The sequence below is a fragment of the Neomonachus schauinslandi genome, chromosome 13 (assembly GCF_002201575.2).
Source record: "Neomonachus schauinslandi chromosome 13, ASM220157v2, whole genome shotgun sequence".
Taxonomy (NCBI): Eukaryota; Metazoa; Chordata; class Mammalia; order Carnivora; family Phocidae; genus Neomonachus; species Neomonachus schauinslandi.
The window spans coordinates 74,176,655-74,198,667 of record NC_058415.1 but is presented as its reverse complement, the minus strand read 5'-3'; the positions used below and the strand labels follow the sequence as shown (position 1 = coordinate 74,198,667).

General features: G+C 52.9%; 1 protein-coding gene across 1 annotated transcript in view; it reads right to left on the bottom strand.

The window, feature by feature from the left end:
* COL27A1 (collagen type XXVII alpha 1 chain) overlaps positions 1-1,766 on the bottom strand; it is a 135,258-nt gene extending 133,492 nt beyond the window's left edge. Inside the window, exon 1 of the mRNA XM_021691749.2 lies at positions 1,699-1,766. Coding sequence (XP_021547424.1) covers positions 1,699-1,766 — 68 coding nt within the window. The remainder of the gene's footprint in view (positions 1-1,698) is intronic.
* Between the last annotated feature and the right edge of the window lie 20,247 nt (positions 1,767-22,013).

The window sequence follows — 22,013 nt, the reverse complement described above, 5'->3', positions numbered from 1 at the left end:
GCCAGGCTGCGGGATACCAAGAGGGTCCCCTGGACACAGAGCAGGGAAAGGAGAATACGCCACCAAAGTAACAGGCAGAATGTGCTCAGACAGAGACAGGGAGTGGGTGACATAGGGAGGGCAGGCCCCCAGCAGTGCACCCCACCAGGGGAGCTGATGGCCACTGAGGTGAGACCTGAGGGGCAGCAGCGCATGTGAAAGCCCCAGGACGGGGAGCGTTCCAAGTACAGGGAGGAGGGAAGGAGAGACGAGACCAGCGATGTGCTCCAGAGTGTCATGGAGCGGGAGAGCTAAAGAGGAGCAAGGCTGCAAGGCACGCCAGGACCAGAGGGCACAGGATCTGGGGCACTGCTGTGGTGAGGGAGGCAGCGAGACTGGGCAAGGCAGAGGCCGGGCCTCAAAGCAGCGTGACTGCCCATTTGCCCAAAGCTCGGGCCCCACTATGGGGTGCTCTCCTGGCACCACTTCTCTGCCCAACCACTGGCATCTGCCTTGGCACAGGGTCTTCTGGAGAAAATGAGTCAGCAGTGTGCTTACTGGTGCTGTGTGTGTGTGTGTGTTGTGGTGGGGGGTGGGGGAATCTCAGCCAGCCAGCTTTTTCCAAGACATGGGAAAGGGGGGGCATCGTCCCCCTGATTCCAGCTCAGAGGGGGCAGGGCATGGTGGAGCAGGGCGGAGCTACAGCCCTGACCAGCCTCTTGGGAATGTCCTCTGATTCTGGGGGCAGGATGGAAAAGGAGCAAGTCCTGCGCTTCTCTGGGCAGCGAGCACGAGCCACAGCGCACAGGGCCCTGAGGGCTGCTCCCACCCTTGCTCACTCCCACACACACCCACACTCAGTGACTCGCTCTTGCACACGCTCACTCTTTACAACTACCCCACCAGCCCCTGGGTCCCAGCTCCTCCGCAGTCCCTCCTTGGAGATTCCCTGCCCCTCCCTGGCCCCCAGTCTCTGCCTCTGTGCAATGACTCGGTTGTCTTCAGGGCCCTTTCTATTCTGACATGCTGGCTCTCACTTTTTCTCTCTCACACACGAAAAATGACAGGAACTGAGACACACACACACACACACACACACACACACACACACACCCCAGCCCCCAGAGAAGCGGGGAAACACTGAGACGCGCAGACCCAAACAGACTGACACACTCTGGAGGAGACTTCCAGAAGCAGGGGACGTGCAAAGCCACACAGACGCTGAGACAGGAGAAGCCGAGACCCGGAGACCTAGACGCTTGCGGATAGTTTCACGAGAACACACTGACTTACAAGCTCGGGACCTGTAGACACCGACCCCGGAACACACCGAGACAGCCAGAAACGGACACCCTTCCTCCCCCAAGCGTCCCCAAAGCCCCCTCCGCCCGCAGCCCGCCGCCCCAGGCGCCACCACCCACCCCCAATCCCGACCCCCAGGGCTGGCTCCGCACGGACCCTCCCCAGCACGGCCCCCGCCCCAACGCGATCGCGGAGCCGGGCCAGCGGGGCAGGGCAGGCAGCGCTCGCCAAGCCTCGCCGGGCCGGGGGCGCAGCCCGCGTTAACCCTTGGCGGCCCGCCTCAGAGGGGCGCGGGAAGGGGCAGGAAGCCGACGTTCCGGGGAAGCGTCCGGCGCGGCGGGGAACCCCAGCCCTCCCCCCAACCCGGGCTGGAGCAGCAGGAAGCTGGAGAGGGGGCGTCTCCGAGCTCGTACTCACCCCCCGCGCGCCGCCGCCGCCGCCGCCGCCGCTGTGCCTCGGGCCCCCCGCGCCGATCCCGCTCCCATGGCGGGCCCCTACTTCATGCTCCCGAGCCCGGGGGGCAAGTGTGGGCGCGCCCCATGGGGCCGCCAGCCCCCCGCCCCGCCGCGCCAGGCCGGCTCAGAGCGCACGGCCCCCGCGCCCCCAGCGCAGCCCCGCGCCCAGGGGCGCCGGAGCAGGCAGGCAGCGCGGCCGGGGCCCCGCGGGCGCCCGCGCCAGGCCCATGGTCCCAGGAGTCCCGGCGCCGCGCTCGCCCCTGCCTCGCTCTTTTTCTGCTTCCACCGAAAAGGAAGAAGAAGCAGGCAAAAAAAAGAGAGATCAAACTTTTGCAGGCGGGCTGCTGGCGGTCCCCGGAGGCAGAGCGAGGCCGGGCGAGGGCGCGCGGAGGGCGGTGGAAGCTGCCTCCCCGCCGGCCTGGGGGAGGAGAGGAAAAGGAAGGATTTGGGGGAAATGAAGGCGATTTAAAGTCTCGGCCCGCGGTGGCTCTCCACCTTCTCTCCTCCCCGCGCCGAGCCGCCCTCTGCTGCCCCATGCTGCCCCCTGCCGGCCGCAGCCGGTCACACAGCCTCGGCCGGCCCACTGCAGCCCGGCAGAGACACCCCCACCTCTGGGCCCCCCCGGTAAAAATGGGGAAACTGAGATTCACAAAGAGGAAAGAGACGGCCAAAGCTGCACAGCAGGGCGACCACAGTTCGGAGATTTGGGACTTCTGGTTTGTGAGACTGGGGGGTGCGGGGTGGGGGAAGGTCCCCGAGTTGAGGGGCCGAGATAGAAGGAGAAAGGGGACAGATACTACTGCTGAAAAGAACCCAGTGTTACGGGGACAGATCTGGGACCAGCTCTCAGTATCTAGACTCCCCCAACAGCGATAACCCAGTGTCCTACGGCCCATACACACACATACACACCCTTCTCCCCAGATTCAGAGCGCCTGGGAGAACAGACTTCCCCAGGCACATAGTGGGTGGGCTTGTTAAACGTTGGTCACCCTCTTCGCTTCCCTGTCCATTTGGTAAGAAATAGGAGCTGAACACCCCCCCACACACACACACACACACCCTCAGGAGGCGAACAAAGACTCCCTCAGATCCCCCGCTGGAGCGCACAACTGCACACACCTTGACCCTGCCGCAAACGCCCAGCAAATTCGCACAACCACAACCCCAGTCCGAGCCCAGGCATCAGAAGTCCCCTCCACCTCCAGATTTGTTCACCGGTGCGTACGCACTCCCACACACATCCACGCTTACCCCAAACTCAGACACACACTCACACTCATTCACACGCAAGCTCGGCCACGCACTCCTGGGCTCACACAAACACACCCTGGGGTTTCTGGACTCGAACGCAACCCGTACTCCATACAAGCAGACGCATGCACACTAGTACTTACACGCACACAAATGCACACTAGCCTCTCCATATCCCCCCCAACACACACTCCCGCGCACACACCTCACACACCTTCACGGGCACACACACCCCACATGCACACCCCAAGTGCGCACACGCGCGCACACCCCCACTTGCACACAGCTCTCCGCTAGTGCCCACCGCAAGCGTGCACAAACGCATTCACTCCCCACACGCCCATCCCCCCCCCCCCCACCCCGCCCCAAACCCTTTCCCCCCCCCCCCCGCCCCCCCCCCCCCCCCGGCCCGTACGCGCGCAACTTTACGCGCACACACGCACCGCTACCCCCAGAGCTCCAGGAGCCCCGGGGCACTTACTGGGTCCCTAGCTGCGAGGCTGGACGGTCGGTCCTTCCTCGGGCGCCTAACGGCATTTGTATTCATGGGTCCCCGCAGCCCCGGGCGCGGGCGCGGGGGCGGGGGTGCGGGGTCCCCTTCCCTAAACTGGAGGCGGGCGCTGGGAGCGCAGCGGCACCGGGAGGGGCATGGGCGCGCGGGGCTGCGCCGCCCGCCCGGTCCGCCTGCGCTCGAACTTCGTCGGCTCTGCGTCCTCGGACTCCGGTGCGGGCTCCGGGCGCTGGGGGCGGCTCATAGGTGCTGGGGCCGCGGCGCCCGCCGGGCCTTTTGAAGTCTCCGCTGGGGGCGGGGAGGGGGCGCTGAAGGCGGCCTTTTAAACCGTGGCTGCACGCGGGCTCGGTGGAGCAAGGTGTCTGGTTTCAGCAAACTTTAGGAAAAGTCCCAAGCCGAAGGGGGGGGTGGGTAGTGGAGGTGGGGGGCGAGCCAAGCCAGAAAGAAAAAGAAGCTGCATAGCTATGCGCTGCTTCCTGCAGGGGGCAGAGCACCCATGGCTGCCAGAAGGGCCGCCCAACCTGGTACCGGGGAACCCACAGATGGATGGGTGGCGCGTGGAACCAGCCCCCCACTCCCGCACCCCCACGTGGAACTGGAGTTCTTAACCTCCACGTGGACGAGCCCCAGGGGGTGCAGGAACACCCCCCAAACTGCACAGAGGATGCGCGTTTGAGCATTCTTCTGGGTGAGAGGGACCACGGGTTTTCCTCAGGTTTTCGGAAGTCCCTAGCCCTGGAAGGTTGAGAACTCCTAGGTTCAATCCCAGCTGGCGGTTTTTAAGCTGCATGCCTTGTGTAAGGCGGATCCTGTCCTTAATGATATTTTTTTGATACATTGCTCATCATGGATTTTTTTTTTTTTTGCATTAGTTTTGACATTTTAAAAGTATTGCTTTAAAATATTATGTATCTTGATAAGTCAGGGGTCTTTTTGGCACCCCTTTAATTCTAAAACTCCACTACTGAGAGTTGTTTGGGGTCCCCAGATCCCAAGAGGATTTTGCATCCTTTCTCGCCTCCCCCTAGCCAGGTGCAGCACTGTGCTAAGTGTCACCGTTTATGGTAGGCCTGCTATGAACATTTAGAGAGGAGAAAGCTGAGATTCTGAAAGATTAAGTCACCTTCCTGACATCACCAAGCTGGTAGGTAGTGGAGGTGGGATTTGAACCAAGGTGGTCTGATTCCTGTCTTCTGCAGCTGAGCATAATCATCCAAACATTAGCCTTTAAGGGGTTCTGAGCAGACCCTTGTCAGCCTCCCCACCTTCGTGGTCTGCCCCAAAGCACCAATCTCTCTGATGCCTGGACCCAGGCTCTGGACAAGCTGGGCTACTTCAAGGCCTTGTCGGGGCTGCTTCCTCCCAGGTTCCCTCCCACCCCCGCTTTGCTGCCTGTCCTTCCAGTGCAGCTCAAGCTCTGCCCCACACCCAAGTTATAGAGCACATCACATGGTGTTGTCATTGTCAGATCCATCTCTGTGTCTCCACACCCAGCATGGAGCCTGGGACACAATAGAGGCTCAAACCATTAATAATTTAAATGAGTTTCTTTAACTCCTACAGTGTGCAAACCCCTGTACAAAACTGAGGGAAGAGGGTCTGCTGCTATGGGAAGGAAGACAAAGAACTTGGCACATGGTCCTGCTTTCTGGGTGCACACCCATTTGTAACGTGGACAGAAGGCATGCTCAGCAGCTTGGGCCAGGGAAGAGAGCCTGCACGGGAGACATCAGACACCACCATGCAATTACATGAAGATAACACAAGGAGAATATGATAAATGCTACCGATGAATTGAATTGTCAAACAGAACTAAGGGTTGGAGGGAAACCAGAGAATGCTCCCAGGAGGAGGTGGCCTTTGGCTCCTGAAGGCTGTGTTGAATTATCATCGAGCCATGGGGGAAGACAATTCAAGTGGAAGAGTCGCCAAAAGGCCAGGAGTGTGGGAGTGGATTTCAGGCAGGTTTTGAAGGGGGGGGGGGCGCATAGTGGAGAAGCTATCCAACTACCCCCACCCTGCACTCTGTGGGTGATGCCCCGTGACTCACTGGCCACAAAGCCATTTCCAGGCAAGGGGATGCATTTGCTCAAAGGTCAGGCAGGTGGTCAGTGGCTGAGCACCAAGGCCTTTCCAAATCTCACTTCCAAATCAGAATAGGCAATGTTGAGCCCGAGGAACCCCTGCTCCTTGAAGGGCTGCTGAAAAGACCCATGGGAAACCCCTCAGAGCCCATAAAGATCGATGGTATCTTCTTCCAAAGCCTCACTCCCTCCATGTGTAAACTAGGTGCATCACACATTATCATCTGCATGAGTCCTTGAGCTTGTGAGTGTGAGAGTGTTGTTCAACAATAATTCAATTCAGTAGATAATTCTTGAGGGCTGTGTTTTGCTAGGTTAGGAGGGAAATGAGACTCATGGTCTTCCAGGAGCTCATGGTCAGCTGGAAAGAGAAGTCATGGACACTGATAAGAATTCTTGGGAAGGGACCTTGCTTCCTGTCTCTGCTGCCACATCACACCCAATCTTTCTGCCAAGTAGGTTCCTGACACCACACCAGTGACTGGGGAAACAGTTCTGGTGGAGGTGGGGTCCAGAAGACACTGAGCCATTGCCTATTCTGTGAACAGGAAGGGGCACTCACCAGCCAGCCTGAACTGGGCCCTCTCTGTGGGGCAGAAGACAATGAGACTAGGAACTGGGTGGACAGTGACTGCCAGGCCCAGGTGACATTTCAGGCACAAGGTAGAGGAATAGGAATTCCTGGCCTGATGGGGACCCAGGGGCCACATAGTTTACCCCCTGCCCAAGCAGATCAGACATCGACCCATTGCTCTCCGAGGTACATCTGCCTTGGGACAAATTGTTCATCTGAAAAGCCTTACTGAAGGACACATAGTAGGTACTCAATAAACGGTCATGAATGAATCACTAGTGAAGCCTTAGCCTGCAGAACAGTGGCCGCACACTGCCCAGGTATCAAACCTCATCGATCTAGCCACCCAGCTTTTTCTGGGAACCCATTTTGCGCCAGCCGGTGCTTCCTGCTCTCCAGTAGGTCTGGTGGAGGAGACCAGCAAGGAGACAGGCAGAAAATGTGGTTCAGAAAGTCTTGCCTCAAGTCATACTTGCTTAACTGGCCTGCAGAACCGGGAGAAGAACTCAGATCCCACTTTCCCCAATGCCCTGCCCTGCCCTGCGGGGCTTTCATATTTGGGCCCCACACAGCACATAGCATAGGATGTGTGCACACAATACACATCTACTAAGAGAATCATTCAAAAGAGTCATTCATTCCCAGGTCACTCAGCCAATCCGGAGATGCTGCCATGCATCAAGCCCTGCGCGGGACACTGGTCACAGCAACTAGGCGTTGTGGTCCTTGCGGGGAGCAGATCCCAGTGCCTTGTTGACTTCCTGATACCAGCGTGGAGCGCAGTGCCTGATCCATGGGAGGTATTCCAAAAATGCTAAGTGAAAGATGGAACAAATGAAGAAATGACTACATGAGAGTAAAGTTTGCCAGATTACGCCTGAGATTAACTTTCCTGCCACCTGTGTCCTCTCCTGCCTTGGTGACACTTGGCCATCAGCACATATTTGTACGGCCTGTGCCATGCGTGACTTTAGGCGTCTTGATACACTGATCCCGCTCTGCCTCACACACGCCTGTTTCGCCAGCAGCTAGGATAAAGCGTTTCACTGAAGGGAATTGAATTGAACACCAGGCTGGAGAGACAAATTTCAATAGTGTCCCCTCCCTCCAGCCCAGTCCCTCTCCCCACAGGAGGTGGCTGGAGCCAATGCTGGCTGTTATCATGGCCCTCCTGTCTCCCAGGGCTTGGGGACTCTGCCTGTGGGGCCACATCTCTCTGGCGCGGTGACTGGCAAGACCCCCAAAACAATCATTCCGCCACAAGGAATGAAGGCTGAAGCCAGGGAAGCTCCTGGGCCGCCATCCAGGAAGGCACATCCTCTGGGCATGTGATCCCATTGTCTGGGCAGCTCAGAACGTCTCTGGGGCCTTTCTTTCCTCACCTCAGTCTGACTTTATTTCCTCAGGCCTGGGCCATTGGGGGAGGCCAGTGAGCTACCCAAATTCCACTTTGCAGTGCTGATACTGACCCGCGTGTGGGGGCCCCAAAAGAAATTCAAGCCTGGTAGAGGCCCTAGAACTGCCTAGCCTAAATTCCTCATTTTACAGGTGGGGAACTGAGGCTCATATACAGGTTGTGTGACTTTCTTGAGGTCGCACAGCGTCAATGGGGGAGCTGGGGTGAGAAGCCAGGCCTCCCATGTCGAAGTCTAACCATAGAGAGTCAAACCTATCTCCTCCTTCAATCCATTCAGCCAACCTTGAAAGAATTAGACCCATTTTCCAGATGTGAGAGCTATGGCAAGCTAAGATCTCTGGACTCTCCCTGAGGATGTGTCTGGAACCACTGGCTTTACCAAACAGGCTACGAGTGACAGGTTCTGGGCCACTCCCATAGCTGAGAGTGAAAACAAAGCAGCTGACGAGTTCAGAGAGCTCTGGGCCTTCCCTCCTGTGACATTCTCTCCCTGGAATGTCCTCTTCACTGCCTCCCTTGTCTCCCCACAGCTGTATCCCGGCCTTCCCCTCCTCCTGCCTGGTACTTAGAATGCCAGGTCCCATCAGGATATATATATATATATATATGCCGTATACGCCTACTCAACTGGACTTCCTCAAGGTCACGGCTGTATCTTATCTTTGTAGAATCCCCAGGGGTGTACTGAGTGCTCGCCCACGGTAGGCTCTCAGTAAGTGTGGGATGAATGAGGAAGGAAAAGAGGGAGGGCCAAGGGAAGGAGGGAAGAAGGGAGGGTGTAGAGGCAGAGCTGAGGGCTAGTTGACCCTCATCCCAGGACATCCCCACAATGTGGCAGACATTGTTGTTTCATCCTCGCTAGCAGAATTCCATCTTCATCCACCATCCAAGCAGCCTCATCCCTGAGTGAAGACTGTGTCCTCCCAAGCCTCAAGGACTGACTCCTGCTTAGACTAAGCCTACCGTGAGGGTCTCCTTCCCCTGGCCAGGGAGTGGTTTGGGTGTGGACTTAAGATACGGGCCAGCCACTGAGACATGAGAGGAATTAGATATGCTTGGGCCTTCCTAGAAAATTTTGCTCACTTTTATAAGTAGACACACTCCAGTGATATACCCCATTTTTCTTTCTGAACATTGTGGAGAGAGGATGTGTTATTGGAGAGGCTGCAGTCATCTTGCCACAATGAGGTGACAATGAGGTCCATGGCCAATGGACTGAGGATGACAGAGAGAGAAGGAACTGGGGCCTTGAAGACATTATTGAGATGCTCAATCACTTGGGAACCCCCCCTTTCTCAAAACGAGAATGTCTCTCATTGGCAATGCCATGTTTAGGCCCTGAAAGTGTCCCAGCTGATGTAGCAGAGGAACAGGAATTCTGGTCTGTACCAGACAAACCAGGAGATGGCAATGACAACGACAGTAATAACCCCCTCTCCCCAGATAGCCCCAAACAACTTCATTGTCAGTTTCCACACAACAGCCCCATGAGATAGGGCAGATATCTGCATCTCTAGTTTGGAGACAAAGAACCAAATCCCAAAAGGGAAGGGACTTGACCAAGCTCACCCAGCAGTAAGGACAGAACTGGGGCTACTGTGGGGGGGTGGGGGACGGAGTCAGGGGAAGGTCCCTTCACAGCCCAGGGAGTGGCCAGTCAGAACCAGCTGGTGAGGGGAACACCCCCCTATACCCCCACCCCCCCCAACCCTACCATGTAAATTTCAAAAAGTTGGAAATGTGTCCAGTCCAACACTGGGTTCCACGATGTCTTCAGGCGGCTCACCAGCTATCAGACACAGTGGAGAGACAGCTGTGATGGAAAGTCATCATTTCCCCGCCACCAGCTAAAATCTGCACTCTGGGAGCCTATCTGTCTTGGTACCCCGTGCCCAGACCATGTGATGTGATACATTCCTGCTTCTGTGTAGTTCCAGGGAAAGTGGGCTAATGCAATGCCTTTGGATGCTTGTCCTTGTCACAAAGTGAGGACAGAGGAGCAGCACACACACCACTCCCCAGTCCAAAAACCAGTTCTGTAAAGAGCTCTTTACATGTGTCTCCAAGGATCATCACGCCAAAGCCCCTTTTATAATGGCTATTGAGGACAGCAAGTCTGAAGTCAGCTAAAGCCTGACGCTATGGCTGAAATCACTCTGAAAGGAACAGCCCCACCCCCTACGGCATCCTTTCTCCAGACCCAGCCATCTTATTTCCTCTAGCCACTGCTCATCTGGTACCTATTTCATATCTTCCAGCATTGTCTCCTCCAAAAGCACTGAGTTTTTCAGTTATTTGACCACTGCCAGTGACCACAGCGAAGCTCAAGGGTTCTGGTGGCATCTGACTAGCACAGAGGTGAGCAGAACTATCACCTCCCTCTGTATATATTCTGTGCTCCTGTTAATACAACCTGTGTGCATATTCGCTTTTTTGGCAATTATACCACAACGTTCACACACTAAGCTGATGACCACCAAGAACCTCTAGGATTTTCTCATGTGCCTTCTCTGGGGCAATAAAGTTGTTTTCCTACGGAGTGGAGCCCTGGATAAGTATGGTCCATTTTTTCAGCTTATCTGAATTGTTGCTTGTTAGATATGCTTCTCTTGTCTTTGATTAAGGACCTGTGACTGCAGGACATTGACCTCTAGTCATGCTGAGAGCCATAATGATTCATGGTGTTGCTCTGTACCCATGGGTCTAAGGCATTTCAGTGTGGTTAGTACCAAATTGTCAGCATTGTTTATGGATAACAGTGAGTCTAATGATTATACCTGGTCTTGGTGAGACCCCCACAAGGCCCTGCCATTGACACTGGTTTTGCAGCAGGAATATGCCTATGTAACCAATCAGGGATAAGAAACCCCAGCTGAGTCTCCATTTTGAGCTCCCTGGCTTTGGGTTGTTCTGTGGTTGGTCCCTGATCTGAGGGCGGAAATGCAGCCTGATGTCACCCTTGAAAGAGATGACAGTTGGAGTTCATAGCTGGCCTCTCCAGATCCCTTGCTTTGAGGCAGCCTTTGGCTGAGAACATTCTTACCTTAGCGAGTTTGCTAAATAACCCTGGAATGAACTACGGACGTGAAAGCACTGTCATTTCGAGTCCTGTAATCTTCTTTAGCAATCAAACCCTGTCTAACTGCTGTTGTTCGTGCAGGACCCTACCGTAGGCACAGACCTTTGCTCAGGGACAAGGAATGCAGTGCTAATTGTTCTGGTAGGTCATCAGAGATGGGTAATTACCAGTCTTCGCTTCTGGGGACGGGCAACTTATTCATGGAGGGCTTTTTTCCCATATTTTCTGTAGTTTTTCAACCAGATTCTTATTTGGGGGTCTTGCCTACCTAGATATCTGGGGATGGTTGTGATTTGATATGAACCCCACGCCTGCCCAGCCCCGGAAGCTGGCTGCACATCGTGGCCATGTTCATACCCTGGGGCTGTGTCAGAGCGATGCCTTATGGTAGCACTGTGGGACCTCGTGGACTCTCTTTTCCCTTCTGTGAACTCATCTGTGAACTTGGGGGTGATTAGCATGTGCCTCTGTGGTGATGCCCTTCCTCCAACCTCATCAGTCCTTGTGAGGTGAGCCATCTGGTTAAACCCAGCTGGTCTTGGCATTGGGCTGCACGAGCCCGCTCCTTTTCTCTTGCTGCCCTCGCTCATAGCAAATCCCAGTTCATATCCCTAGCTGGGTGGTTTGGGGTATACTATTTACCCTCTTTGTACCCACTTTTCTCCATCTTTGGCACTGTAATAACAATAGCACCCTCATCCTTTATGTTGGTACAATACTATTACCTACCTTGTGCTTCTGATCTGAGAATTGAATGAATTTATATATATAAAGCACTTAAGACAGTGTCTGGCACACGGCAAAAGTACAAGAAATATAAGTTGCATTTATTACTATAATTATTTTTTTACATTCTCAGGTAGTTTAGGTGCCAAGGACTTTGTAATAAAACAGCACTCTTGAAATGAGGAGGATGTAGAAACTTGGCCTTGGGCTTTTCTTTTCCCAGCGCAAAAATCGCTCTGAGAATCTTGTTTGCTTTTGATGCTCTCGTGTCCCAGCGAAAGCTGCCTTATTCCGGGAAGTCACCCAGAGGCTTGGATCCATGTCCCTGCACACAGAGGATCAGGGCAAAGGGCACCTCATGATAAGCGGGTCCAGTCTCTCAAGTTGGGAAAGCGAGACTCAGGGAATCAGGCAGCCCCCATCCCCAGTGAACATGCAGCAAGTCAGGACCAAAATCTCTTCTCCCAGGGGCACGCTGGAACGGCTCATACCTGTTCCTAGTGGCTCGTGAGAGCAGATGGTTCAATTTTCAGGAAACTTTGTGTGCTGCCATTAAGCCATTATTAAGAATTAAATTGCATAAACTTATAATTGAATACATTATATGAAAATAGAAGTAATAAATAATCAAAACTCGGGCGCCTGGGTGGCTCAGTTGGTTGAGCGACTGCCTTCGGCTCAGGTCATGATCCTGGAGTCCCTGGATCGAGTCCCGCATCGGGCTCCCTGCTCGGCAGGGAGTCTGCTTCTCCCTCTGACCCTCCCCCCTCTCATGTGCTCTCTCTCATTCTCTCTGTCTCAAATAAATAAATAAAATCTTTAAAAAAAAAAAAAAATTAAAAAAAATAAATAAATAATCAAAACTCATCTCTTTCTAGTTATCTTACTACATTTTACTATTATCTGTGCTCTTGAGGTTGTTTATTTCTATTTTAAGTCGATGATAGAGGTGACATACAATGGTGTGCGATGGAGCATCTCTCCTCGATTCCACATTCATCACATCACATAAGTAGCTTGAAATTGGCCATGGTGCTTTGCAATGATGTGGATGGAACTAGAGGGCATTATGCTAAGCGAAATAAGTCAATCAGAGGAAGAACAATTATCCTATGATCTCACTCCTTAAAGTGGAATTTAAGAAACAACACATAGAAGCATAGCGGAAGGGAGGGAAAAATAAAACAAGATGAAATCAGAGAGGGAGACCAACCATAAGAGACTCTAAATCATAGGAAACAAACTGAGGGCTGCTGGATGGGGTAACTGGGCGATGGGCATTAAGGAGGGCATGTGATGTAATGAGCACTGGGTGTTATATAAGACTGATGAATCCCTGAACTCTACCTCTGAAACTAATAATACACTATATGTTAATTAACTGAATTTAAAGAAATTTTTAAAAAAATGGCTATGGTGGGAATATTTGGCAAATGTTGTAAATCAGAGCTCTTTTGGCTTGGAGATCCTGTTAGGAAACATTTACTAGCTCACCACTGCCTCTCTTGCCTGGTCTGGTAGTCAGGACACTGCAGAAGTAGGGATCACCATCCTCCTATAGATCTATAATCCAGTCCCGGAGCAGAGACCCCGATCTGGCTCAATCTCAGGACAGCACTTGGTACTGCAACTTTCTCTGCCTTCTTGAAACTTCCCTCTTCGGCAACATCACACATTCCAGCGACACTCAGCTCCTTGCAGCTCCTTAAAAACAATGCACTTTTCCCCCCTCATTCTTCCGGTGCTTTGCATACTGACTTTCTTATTTGCAGGGACGTTCTTTCTTTCCTTTTCTAGATTCTCATTCTGCAAAATGCAGAAGGGGTCTCCTCTGCGAAACCTTTCCTGAAGGCCCTCCCACCCCAGTGCAGGCTGGATATAATGATGTGTTGATAAATATTTAACAAGCAGCTCTCCAGAAAGGGTGGTGGGGGCGGGGGAAGCCCTGATTTTTAGCACCTGCCAGTTACCTCAGTGTAAATATTCCCATCATGACCAATTTCAACCTACCGACAGGCAGTCCCGAGCGAGAAGCTGGGAAGAGCTGTGCGAGCCGGTATGAGTCCATGTCAGCATACCACTGACTGGGTGAGACGCTTGCCTTTTCTGTCCCACAGCAGCCCACACACATCCCCCAGAACACGGTGCCATGTCAAGCCATATCGGAGTCCGAGGCGAAAGGAAAAATCACTATTATTGATCCTGTCTTCACTGAAAAGTTCTACCTTTTGTTCATCCATGCTTTTCTGGCACTAATCTTGAGTTATGAAAAGTATCGCAATACATTACGATGTATTTTGTTCCCACAATGTGTACCTGGCTCACCTCACCCTGCTTCTGGCCCTGACGTGATAACCCATATCACACTGCTATAATTGCCATGGACATAGATGTCTCCTCTACCAGACTGTGAGCCTGGGGCACAGGAATTCATTTCTGTGTTCCTAAAACTTGGCACACAGTAGGTGCTCAGTAACTATGGTCCAGCAAAACTGTGGATGGATAGATGGATAGATCCATCTCTTAGTTCCTTTGCCCACAAAATAAGCCAAGTGGATGAAGGACACTTTCTGCTCTTCCCTAGGGGCAGGTTTTGAGTTTTTAAGTTTCTGTTCTCCCCACTCAATAAAGATGAACCCTGCCCTTGACTTGGTGAGCCAGTCTCTGGGCTCCGCATTTCCACCAGCACCAATCTGCGGATGCCTCCAGCCTGGGGCAGCAAGGGAAGGAAGTTGGATCTGAAAAGCAGAGACTGTACTGGGACCAAGGGTGGGAAGTCACAGAGAGGCAGCTGTCTTAGATCCCAGGAGGGACTTTCTATTGGTTTGTATCAGCTCCAGGGTTCCTGCCTCTGGACGCATTCCAGAAGACTGTCATTTGGCCGGGTCAACAGAAAGGAGATCCAAGCTGTAAATACTTCAGGATGACTTCCAGCTCTACAGTTTGATGGGTCATCTGTCATTTGAGGTCCCCCGGGCTTATTCCCATGCCTAGTCCCTTCCTTACCCTGAGGACCACCGGAAAAGGTCTTCCAGACATACCCCCGCGTTGGCTTCTCAGGGCATCTCACTGGACCCCAGTCCGGGTGGAGCTGGGGGTTAAATGGTTCTATTTTTGTAAGACTGGCCATGGCCTTCCATTTTTTAAGCACTTTCTATGTGCTTAAAAGGGCTTAAAGCCCACTGCAAAGGGCTTTACGCACATCAACGCATTGATGACCCACAAAGCCCCAGAGGCAGGCATTATTCCACCCATTTTACAGATGCAAAGCAGAGAGGTGGGCAACTTGCCCAAGGAGACACAATTGGTAAGTGATGGAGCTGAAATTTTAACCTAGAACCATCTGATTCTAAAAGTTCATGATCTTAACCACATCCAGGCAAAGAAAGGGAGTTTCTAAGACAGACCCCTTTTGAGCACTGGTACCTATGAAAGTAAAAAGGTGGGATGTAGGGGTGGGAATGGGCAGTTGTAGCCAGTTTCATCCTTCTTCTGACTTGGCCTTCTTATGCTTCAGACATGCTCCCTGATCTTCCAGCCCACCCATCACAGAGGCCCCCATGGCTTTCTACCCACCTCCACAACCCCCCTTTCCTCCAGTCTCCCAAGAGGAGCTGTGTATTCCCAAAGGAGGACTCTTCAGCTCAAGGACTCATTTCTAGGGGACAGGAGAGGGGGAGGAATTGAACAAGGGGTGAGCATCTCTCCTCAGGCTCCATACACACATCATCCATCCTTCCCACCCCATGTCAGGGGGCAGGTGCGTTCCCATCTTCATTTTTAAAGGCCCGCATTGCCCAATATGGCAGTCACTGGCCATGTGACTCTTCAATAAATTGAAGGTCCATAAAAATAAAAGATTTGTATTCAATTCCTCGGTCACACGAGCCAAAGCTCAAGTGTTCACAGCCACACGCGCCTGGTGGCTACTGTATTGGACAGGGCGGATATAGAACATTTCCATCCTCAAAGAAAGTTCTATCGGACCGCACTGTATCGAGGGAAATGGGGACTCTGAGAATGACTTGCCGAAGCCACACAGCGAGTTGTAAACAGAACTGGGATGGGACCCATATTTCTTGTTTCCCAAGCCTCTACTCCCAGAGCCTGGAATATATTTGCCACCGCCTGGCCCCAGAACAAGGAGGATTGTTTGCCTGGGATGGTAGGTCGGCTTGGGAAACCAAATAAGAGATCAGAAGACTGTGGGTGAATACCAAAGTGGAGAAAAGGAGCCAGCTGTTCTTGAGGGTTATTTTTATCCTGCCCAGATATCCTGGGGAGCTGCCCCCCTCCCCTTAAAGCTATTTTTATCTCGGGAGCTGGAATCAGAAGGCTGTCTCTCTTGGTTGGATGGAGGCATCCACAGACACATCATAATTCTAGCATCAGGACTTCCCTCTTGCTTGACAATTTCCAAGCGGGGCCATCCCTTCTCTAATGCCATTCTCCTACCAGTTTGGGAGGCCCACACAGTAGATGGTGAGTGCAAGCCCCAAATCACAGATGCAGATAACCGAGGCCTGGATGCGCACAGTGAGCCGGGATTTAAACTCAGGCAGAGACAAGTCCCTCCTTTTGAGTGGGTGGTGGATTTTACACCAGGGGCATCTGCCGAGTGATGGAAAAACAGCCCAAATTTGTTGCTGAAGCCCACAACACCTCTTGCTGGATGAATGGGCAAGTTGCTCAACATCTTTGAGCTTCTCTTCCCTGGTCCGTGATACAGGGAATTATAATCTTTTTCTTGCTTCCTCCATGGTCTTGCTGGGAATCTGGCCAGTGAGAAAGCTTTTGTTAAATTGGAAAACACCCAATGCCCAGAAAAGATGATTTATTATCATTATCATCACCAGCAGTAGCAGCTGCAGCAATGAAATCTGTAATTGTGTGCAGCCTCCTTCCCTTCCCCCTCTTTGGGCCTCAGTTTCCCTGCCCTGAAACCTGAGCAGTTTGGCCCGGAGGATGTCCATGGGGCCTTCCTTCCAGCTCCGGCTTGCCATTTCTATGACCCATTCATTCAGTCAACAAGTGTTTATTGAGTTCGAGCAGCCTGACACGGTGGGGAAATGAAGGGACTGGCTTCTCCAGAAGGCTCTCTGCCCAGGCTGTGTCAGCCTCATACGCAAATTTCCTTGTGTTTTCAAAAGGCAAATTATGGGAAACATGTTATTCACCCTAACACACTCACCCCATCTCTCAGAGGAAAAAAAAAAAAAAAAATCCCTCCAACCCCACCAGGAACTAAGCTAACAGAGGACAGAAACCCACCCTTGTTCCTCTGGGCAACTTTCCAGAAGCTCACGTCCCTGTTGAGAAAGGGGAAACTGTATGCAGCCGTGTCTCTCTGGGGCTGCTGTAGGCCTTGTAAACAACCTGTGTTTGCCCCAGCTCCCTCCATCCTGAGAGTGTAGCCATAGCCAAGGAAAAAAACAGCCCTGTTCTGTGCCTGGCTGTCCCCAGAGTGAGGAAAACTGTCCATAAATATTTTTATCTTCATGCTCACCAAGGGAGCTGAGAGGAAAGCTTTGATTCTCCAAGCCCCTGGACCACTCCCCTCCTCTAGGGACCCCGTGGTCAAAGCTGACCTGGGTGTCCAGTCTCCCACCCCCAAATTACAGGCTGCTGCCCATGCCGCCTGCCCCAAGGAGGTGGTGGGATTAGAAGCGGGACCACACTGGACACCATGGCCAGCCCCGGGGCTGCTGGAACTGCCTCTCCCAGCCAGCTGGTTTCCTGCCAGGAGCTGGGTGGTCAAGGCACAGGAAGGCATGGAGGGCGGGGAGAGGGTCCCAGGGCTGGGGCAGAGAGAGGCCTGAGGTTGACATCTGGATCTTGAGTGGCCTTGCTCGTCACAGGGCTCTTATAGAGGAGGCCCCACGAGCACTACTGACCTGGGAACTAGTTTACAGCAAAGTAGATCCTTGGAGTTCAGGGGAATTTCATGACCCAAAGAAAGAATGGCTAATGGTAGATTTTCAAACTCTGATAGCCACTGACAGAAGACATTCAGGGTCAGGAAGTACAACCCATAACTCCTAAAAGCATCCCACATAGAAACCTCCTGTGTTCTCCTTCCTCACTCTAGAACTCCTTGCCTATCTGAAGGAGAATGCTACCTTCTGGAACTTTCTAAAAGGGAACACTGTATCAGGGAGTACATCAGATTCCCTAAGGGTCTAAGGGTCATCCAAGTGCAAGGTTCTAGGATTCTGTGGTTCTAGATCACTTGAGACATTAAATGTTGTGCCCAAAGCACCAGACTTCTAATGCCTTTTGATGCCAGGGCTTGAGGCTCCAAAATCCTGGAATCCTACCTGGCACTGACTTTCGGCTTCTATGATTCTGTGCTTCTGAGGCTATTTTTTCTGTGATCCTTCAATTCTGTGACCTACTTCAGGACAGAAAAGGACCTCACACAAGGGGGCATTCATTTCCAACAGTGATGCCCTGTGGGGTGAGCTGACCATTCCTCCATCTGGGAAGGGCAGCATTCCATGGCCGAAGCCTCCTGGAGCCTAGCTTGCCTTCTGACCTTTTCCTGACCATATGCTCACTTGGACCCCTCTCAATCCCACCCAGCCCCACCCAGTTGCTCTCGGTCCACGTCACCAGGTGTGGGCAAGGATGCTGGGGCAGGGGTGCCCGTACCCTGCTGCCCCATCGGCACCCACTCCCATAGGTCGAGAGAAAGGGAGGCAGTAAATATGTTTGCTCAGGCAGTATGATCCCAAGGGACTCAGAATTGGAGAAACCAGAGGTGGGCTTGTCCTTGGACCCAGTGCTAACTTGATTCATCCTGATTCATCCAGCCAGCCCCGGAGTGGCTGGGTGGATAAATCATATCTGGGTGACTGAAAGTTCTCATGGGCCTCAGCTTATGGCCTGCCATGGTTTTCCTTTGCTGGAAATCACATCTGTTGGAGATGCTCCTTTAGCATGAAGGGCTCCAAGAGACTGTGCTACCTGGAGGGAGAGGGGGGCCCCTTGGCTCCTCTCTCATTGTCCCTCTCATTCATTCAACATGCACGAAGGCTAAATCTCAGTCCACAACTCAGGGCATAAGAAAGGGGACTTTCCTTGGTTTGAATAAACTAAAATCCAACTTCGAGTCCACGTGCCACCATGCTGGCAGGAAATTCAGTGTTTGTCATTACTGAGGCTCCCTTACATCCCTGATCCATGGTTCTGGTCATGCAAAGGTCTTGGGGTCCTATGAAGAATAACACATTCCGGGAGGTCCCTCTGTCCTGCTCTATCTGCGGCCGCTCGGGTACTCATTGTCTCAAAGTGCCAGATGTCCCTTTACATCCAATGATCTTGTGTCACGCTTTGGACATATGAAGCTGAGACACCAATGTGTTGGGCCCAGCCTCCCTAGAGACATCCTGGAGCATCCCTCTTGGGGCTTTATCTGTCTCCCACCAACCTGAGGCCTCACTAATACCAATTTTCACCTCCTCCTTGCCTTCAGAGGTGCTCACCTCTTCCCTTCCCCTCCAGGACCCACAGCCTCGTCCCCCTTTGAAGCTTACATGGGACTTAACATCAAGCAACCCTAGCTTTCAGCTCTTCCAAAACTCCGGCGACCAGAACGTCTTGAGAGCTGACCACCTCCTTGAACTGGGGATGAAGGAAGAAGCACACAGACCATAGTGCAGATTAATACCTCACACACTCATTGTCTCACACACATTTATTTGCCCCGATCTTGGAAGATTTATTGGCTGACTCTTCACTGACAAAGACAAGTAACACCCTGGAGGGACAGGACACGGCATGGGTATGGTTGTGGGGTCAGTGAGGAAGTTCCCTGTGGGAAGTCAAAGCTGGGTGTGGCATATTGGGACAGAGGGGTTCAAAAAGGAGTACTTGGGGAGGACAGTGCTCCCTTGGTCCTGGGAAGGGTCTTGAGAACCTCTGGGGAGAGAGAACAGCCACGCCTTATGAGGAGGCATCTGGGAGCTGTGTAAAAAGCAGCCGGCTTGGAATCTGGAGCCCTGACCTCTGGCCCTGGATCTTATGAGACTTTGAACGAGTCTGTCCACCACCCCTCAACCCACACCTTGGCTCTCCATCTGAAAATATGAGCATTGATCTTCCCCTCCTATAGGGCTGGGTCCTGAGTAGCTTATGCTGATGACTGCATATCTCCAACTGGGGGTCTAGAAGCATCCTTGACTTTGGTCTCCATTGAGCCCGTCCTGCCATCTTGAATACAGTTGGCCAAGGGCTGCTATCTAAATGGAATCTGGTCTGGAATCACAGCTCAAGGATGGTAGGGCATGGCATGGGGCACAAGCCCATTAGAAGTGGCTGCATCTCTGTTTACACAACAGAATATTCCTCAACCATGAGAAAGAAGGAAATCCTGCCATTTGTGACAACGTGAGTGAATCTGGAGGGCATTGTGCTAAGTGAAATAAGTCAGGGAAAAACAGTACTGTATTATCTCAATTATATGTAGAATCCAGCACTCAGAGCTCATAGAAAGAGAGAACAGATTGGTGGTTGCCAGAGGTGAAGGGGAGAGGGTGGTGGAAATGGGTATAGATGGTCAAAAGGTATAACCTTCTAGCTAGAAGATGAGTAAGTTCTGGGCAGGTCATGCACAGTGGGGAGACTGTAGTGAACAATGCTCTATTATATATTTGAAAGTTGAAAAGAGTAAATCTTAAAAGTTCTCATCACACACACACACAAATTGTAGCTGTGGGAGGTGACAAATATGTTAACTGAATATTGTGGTCATTCTGCAATATATACATATAGCAAATCATGACTCTCTAGCCCTTAAACTTGTAGAATGCCATGTGTCGGTTATATCTCAATAAGGATGAGGAAGAAAGAAGTGGTTGCATCTCCTGGCTCCTTTTTCCCCACAGCAGGGGCCAGGCAGTACTTCCCGCTCTCCAAGCACACACCCACACGCACACATAGCCTGGCCCTCTGGGGGAGAATGTGCACTGCCTAGCAAGGACGTCAGCGAAGGAGGGGATGCTCCAGAGCCCAGAAGACCAGCGTCAAGGCGTCCTGCTCCCCTACAGGCAGCAAGCCCTTGGGAGCCCGATCACCATCCCTGCCTGTGCTCCTAGCAGCCCAGCCCCGTGGGGTCAGGCCCAGCTGGGGGCACTAATGGGAAAAGAGAGAAAGAGGGAGAGAGACCAAGAGATGGAGGTAGAACAAGACAGAGAGAGGCAGAATTCGAGAGAATCAGACAGAGAGGAGACTGGAAGCAAGAAGAGAGGCAGAGAGAAGCCAGAGTCATACGGAAGAAGAGAGAGGAAAACGGACAGAGAGAATGCAAGCAAGACAGATGGCCCTGAGAGAAAGATGTGCTGTAAGGGGAAGAGAGGGAGAGAGCACAAGAGGAAAGCAGATGGGGGGGCGGAGAAACCGGGACACAGGCAGAGAGACTGGAAGGGAAAGGGAGAGAGAGGTGGACCAAGGAGAGGCAGGAGGACCCAGTCACAGATGCACACGTACGTGCACATACAGGCACACGCATGCACGCAGTCACATGTATGTGCTCACACGTGCACGCGATCACGCACACATGGCCACAGGCACACCCAGTCACGCACACACACACGCACGCACACAGAGCCACCCACACCCAGTCACACATGTACAGTCACACACACACCAAGGACAGGACAGGAGAGGAGCTAGAAGACACGGGGACTGAATCTCTAGCCAGGAGGGCGCTTCACACTCACCAGACCCCCGATGGCTCCCAGAAGCCCCTCAGAAGGCCCCCAATGCTGTAGACCCAGTAGGCCCAGACCACCTCACCGCAGTGGGGCTCCCCTTACCTGCTGTGCATCCATCTCAACGTCACGCAAGTCTGCTGGCCTGCTCCAGAGTATTGCCCTCGGAGGCCAAGGTCTGAGACGCGGGCCCCCAAGGCTGCAGGGGCTTACCGTGCACCTGAGCCGCAGAGCCCCCAGCCTCCCGCTTCACCTTCCCTCTCCCGCTGCCCTCTCGGCCCCACTCCCCTCCAGGCTTCCTCAGTAAGCCACACACATCTGAATCTCTCTCTCTCTCTCTCTCTCTCTTCCTCGGGCTTTGTTTCTAGGGACCCTGACCAAAGACACTCACCTCTCAGCTTCAGCTCTTTCTGAAAATAGGGATAATCAGACTTACTCCCGAGGTTTGTTCTGATAAGCAAATGAGAGGTGATACGCGAATCACTTGATATTTGCCTGCGGGGGCCTGCCCTGCGTGAGTTGGTGGTAAAGGCTGTCTTGTTATCACCATCATGGGAGTCACCACCAACATCGCCACCACGCAGGGGTGTGGGGACGTGGGGGGACAGGCCAGGCGGGTCCCTCTGGCTCCAGCTGCCCCCCACCAACTTCCTGCCTGTCTCTCCAACTCCCTGTAGGCCTTCCCAGCTGTTCCAGGGACACCACTCATTCAAGCTGTCCAAAACTCAACTGTCGCCTCCCTTACTCCAACTTGCTCCCCTGTCAGTGCTCTTCTCCGACCTCCTACCCCCACAGAGGAGAAACACTTTGTCCTTTATTGATATTTCCGATGACAAGGACAGGGCCTGGAGTAGAGGTGAGTCCGTGCATGTGTGCTGAATGAATGAATGAATGAATGAACGAATGAAGTGCGTACATGGGA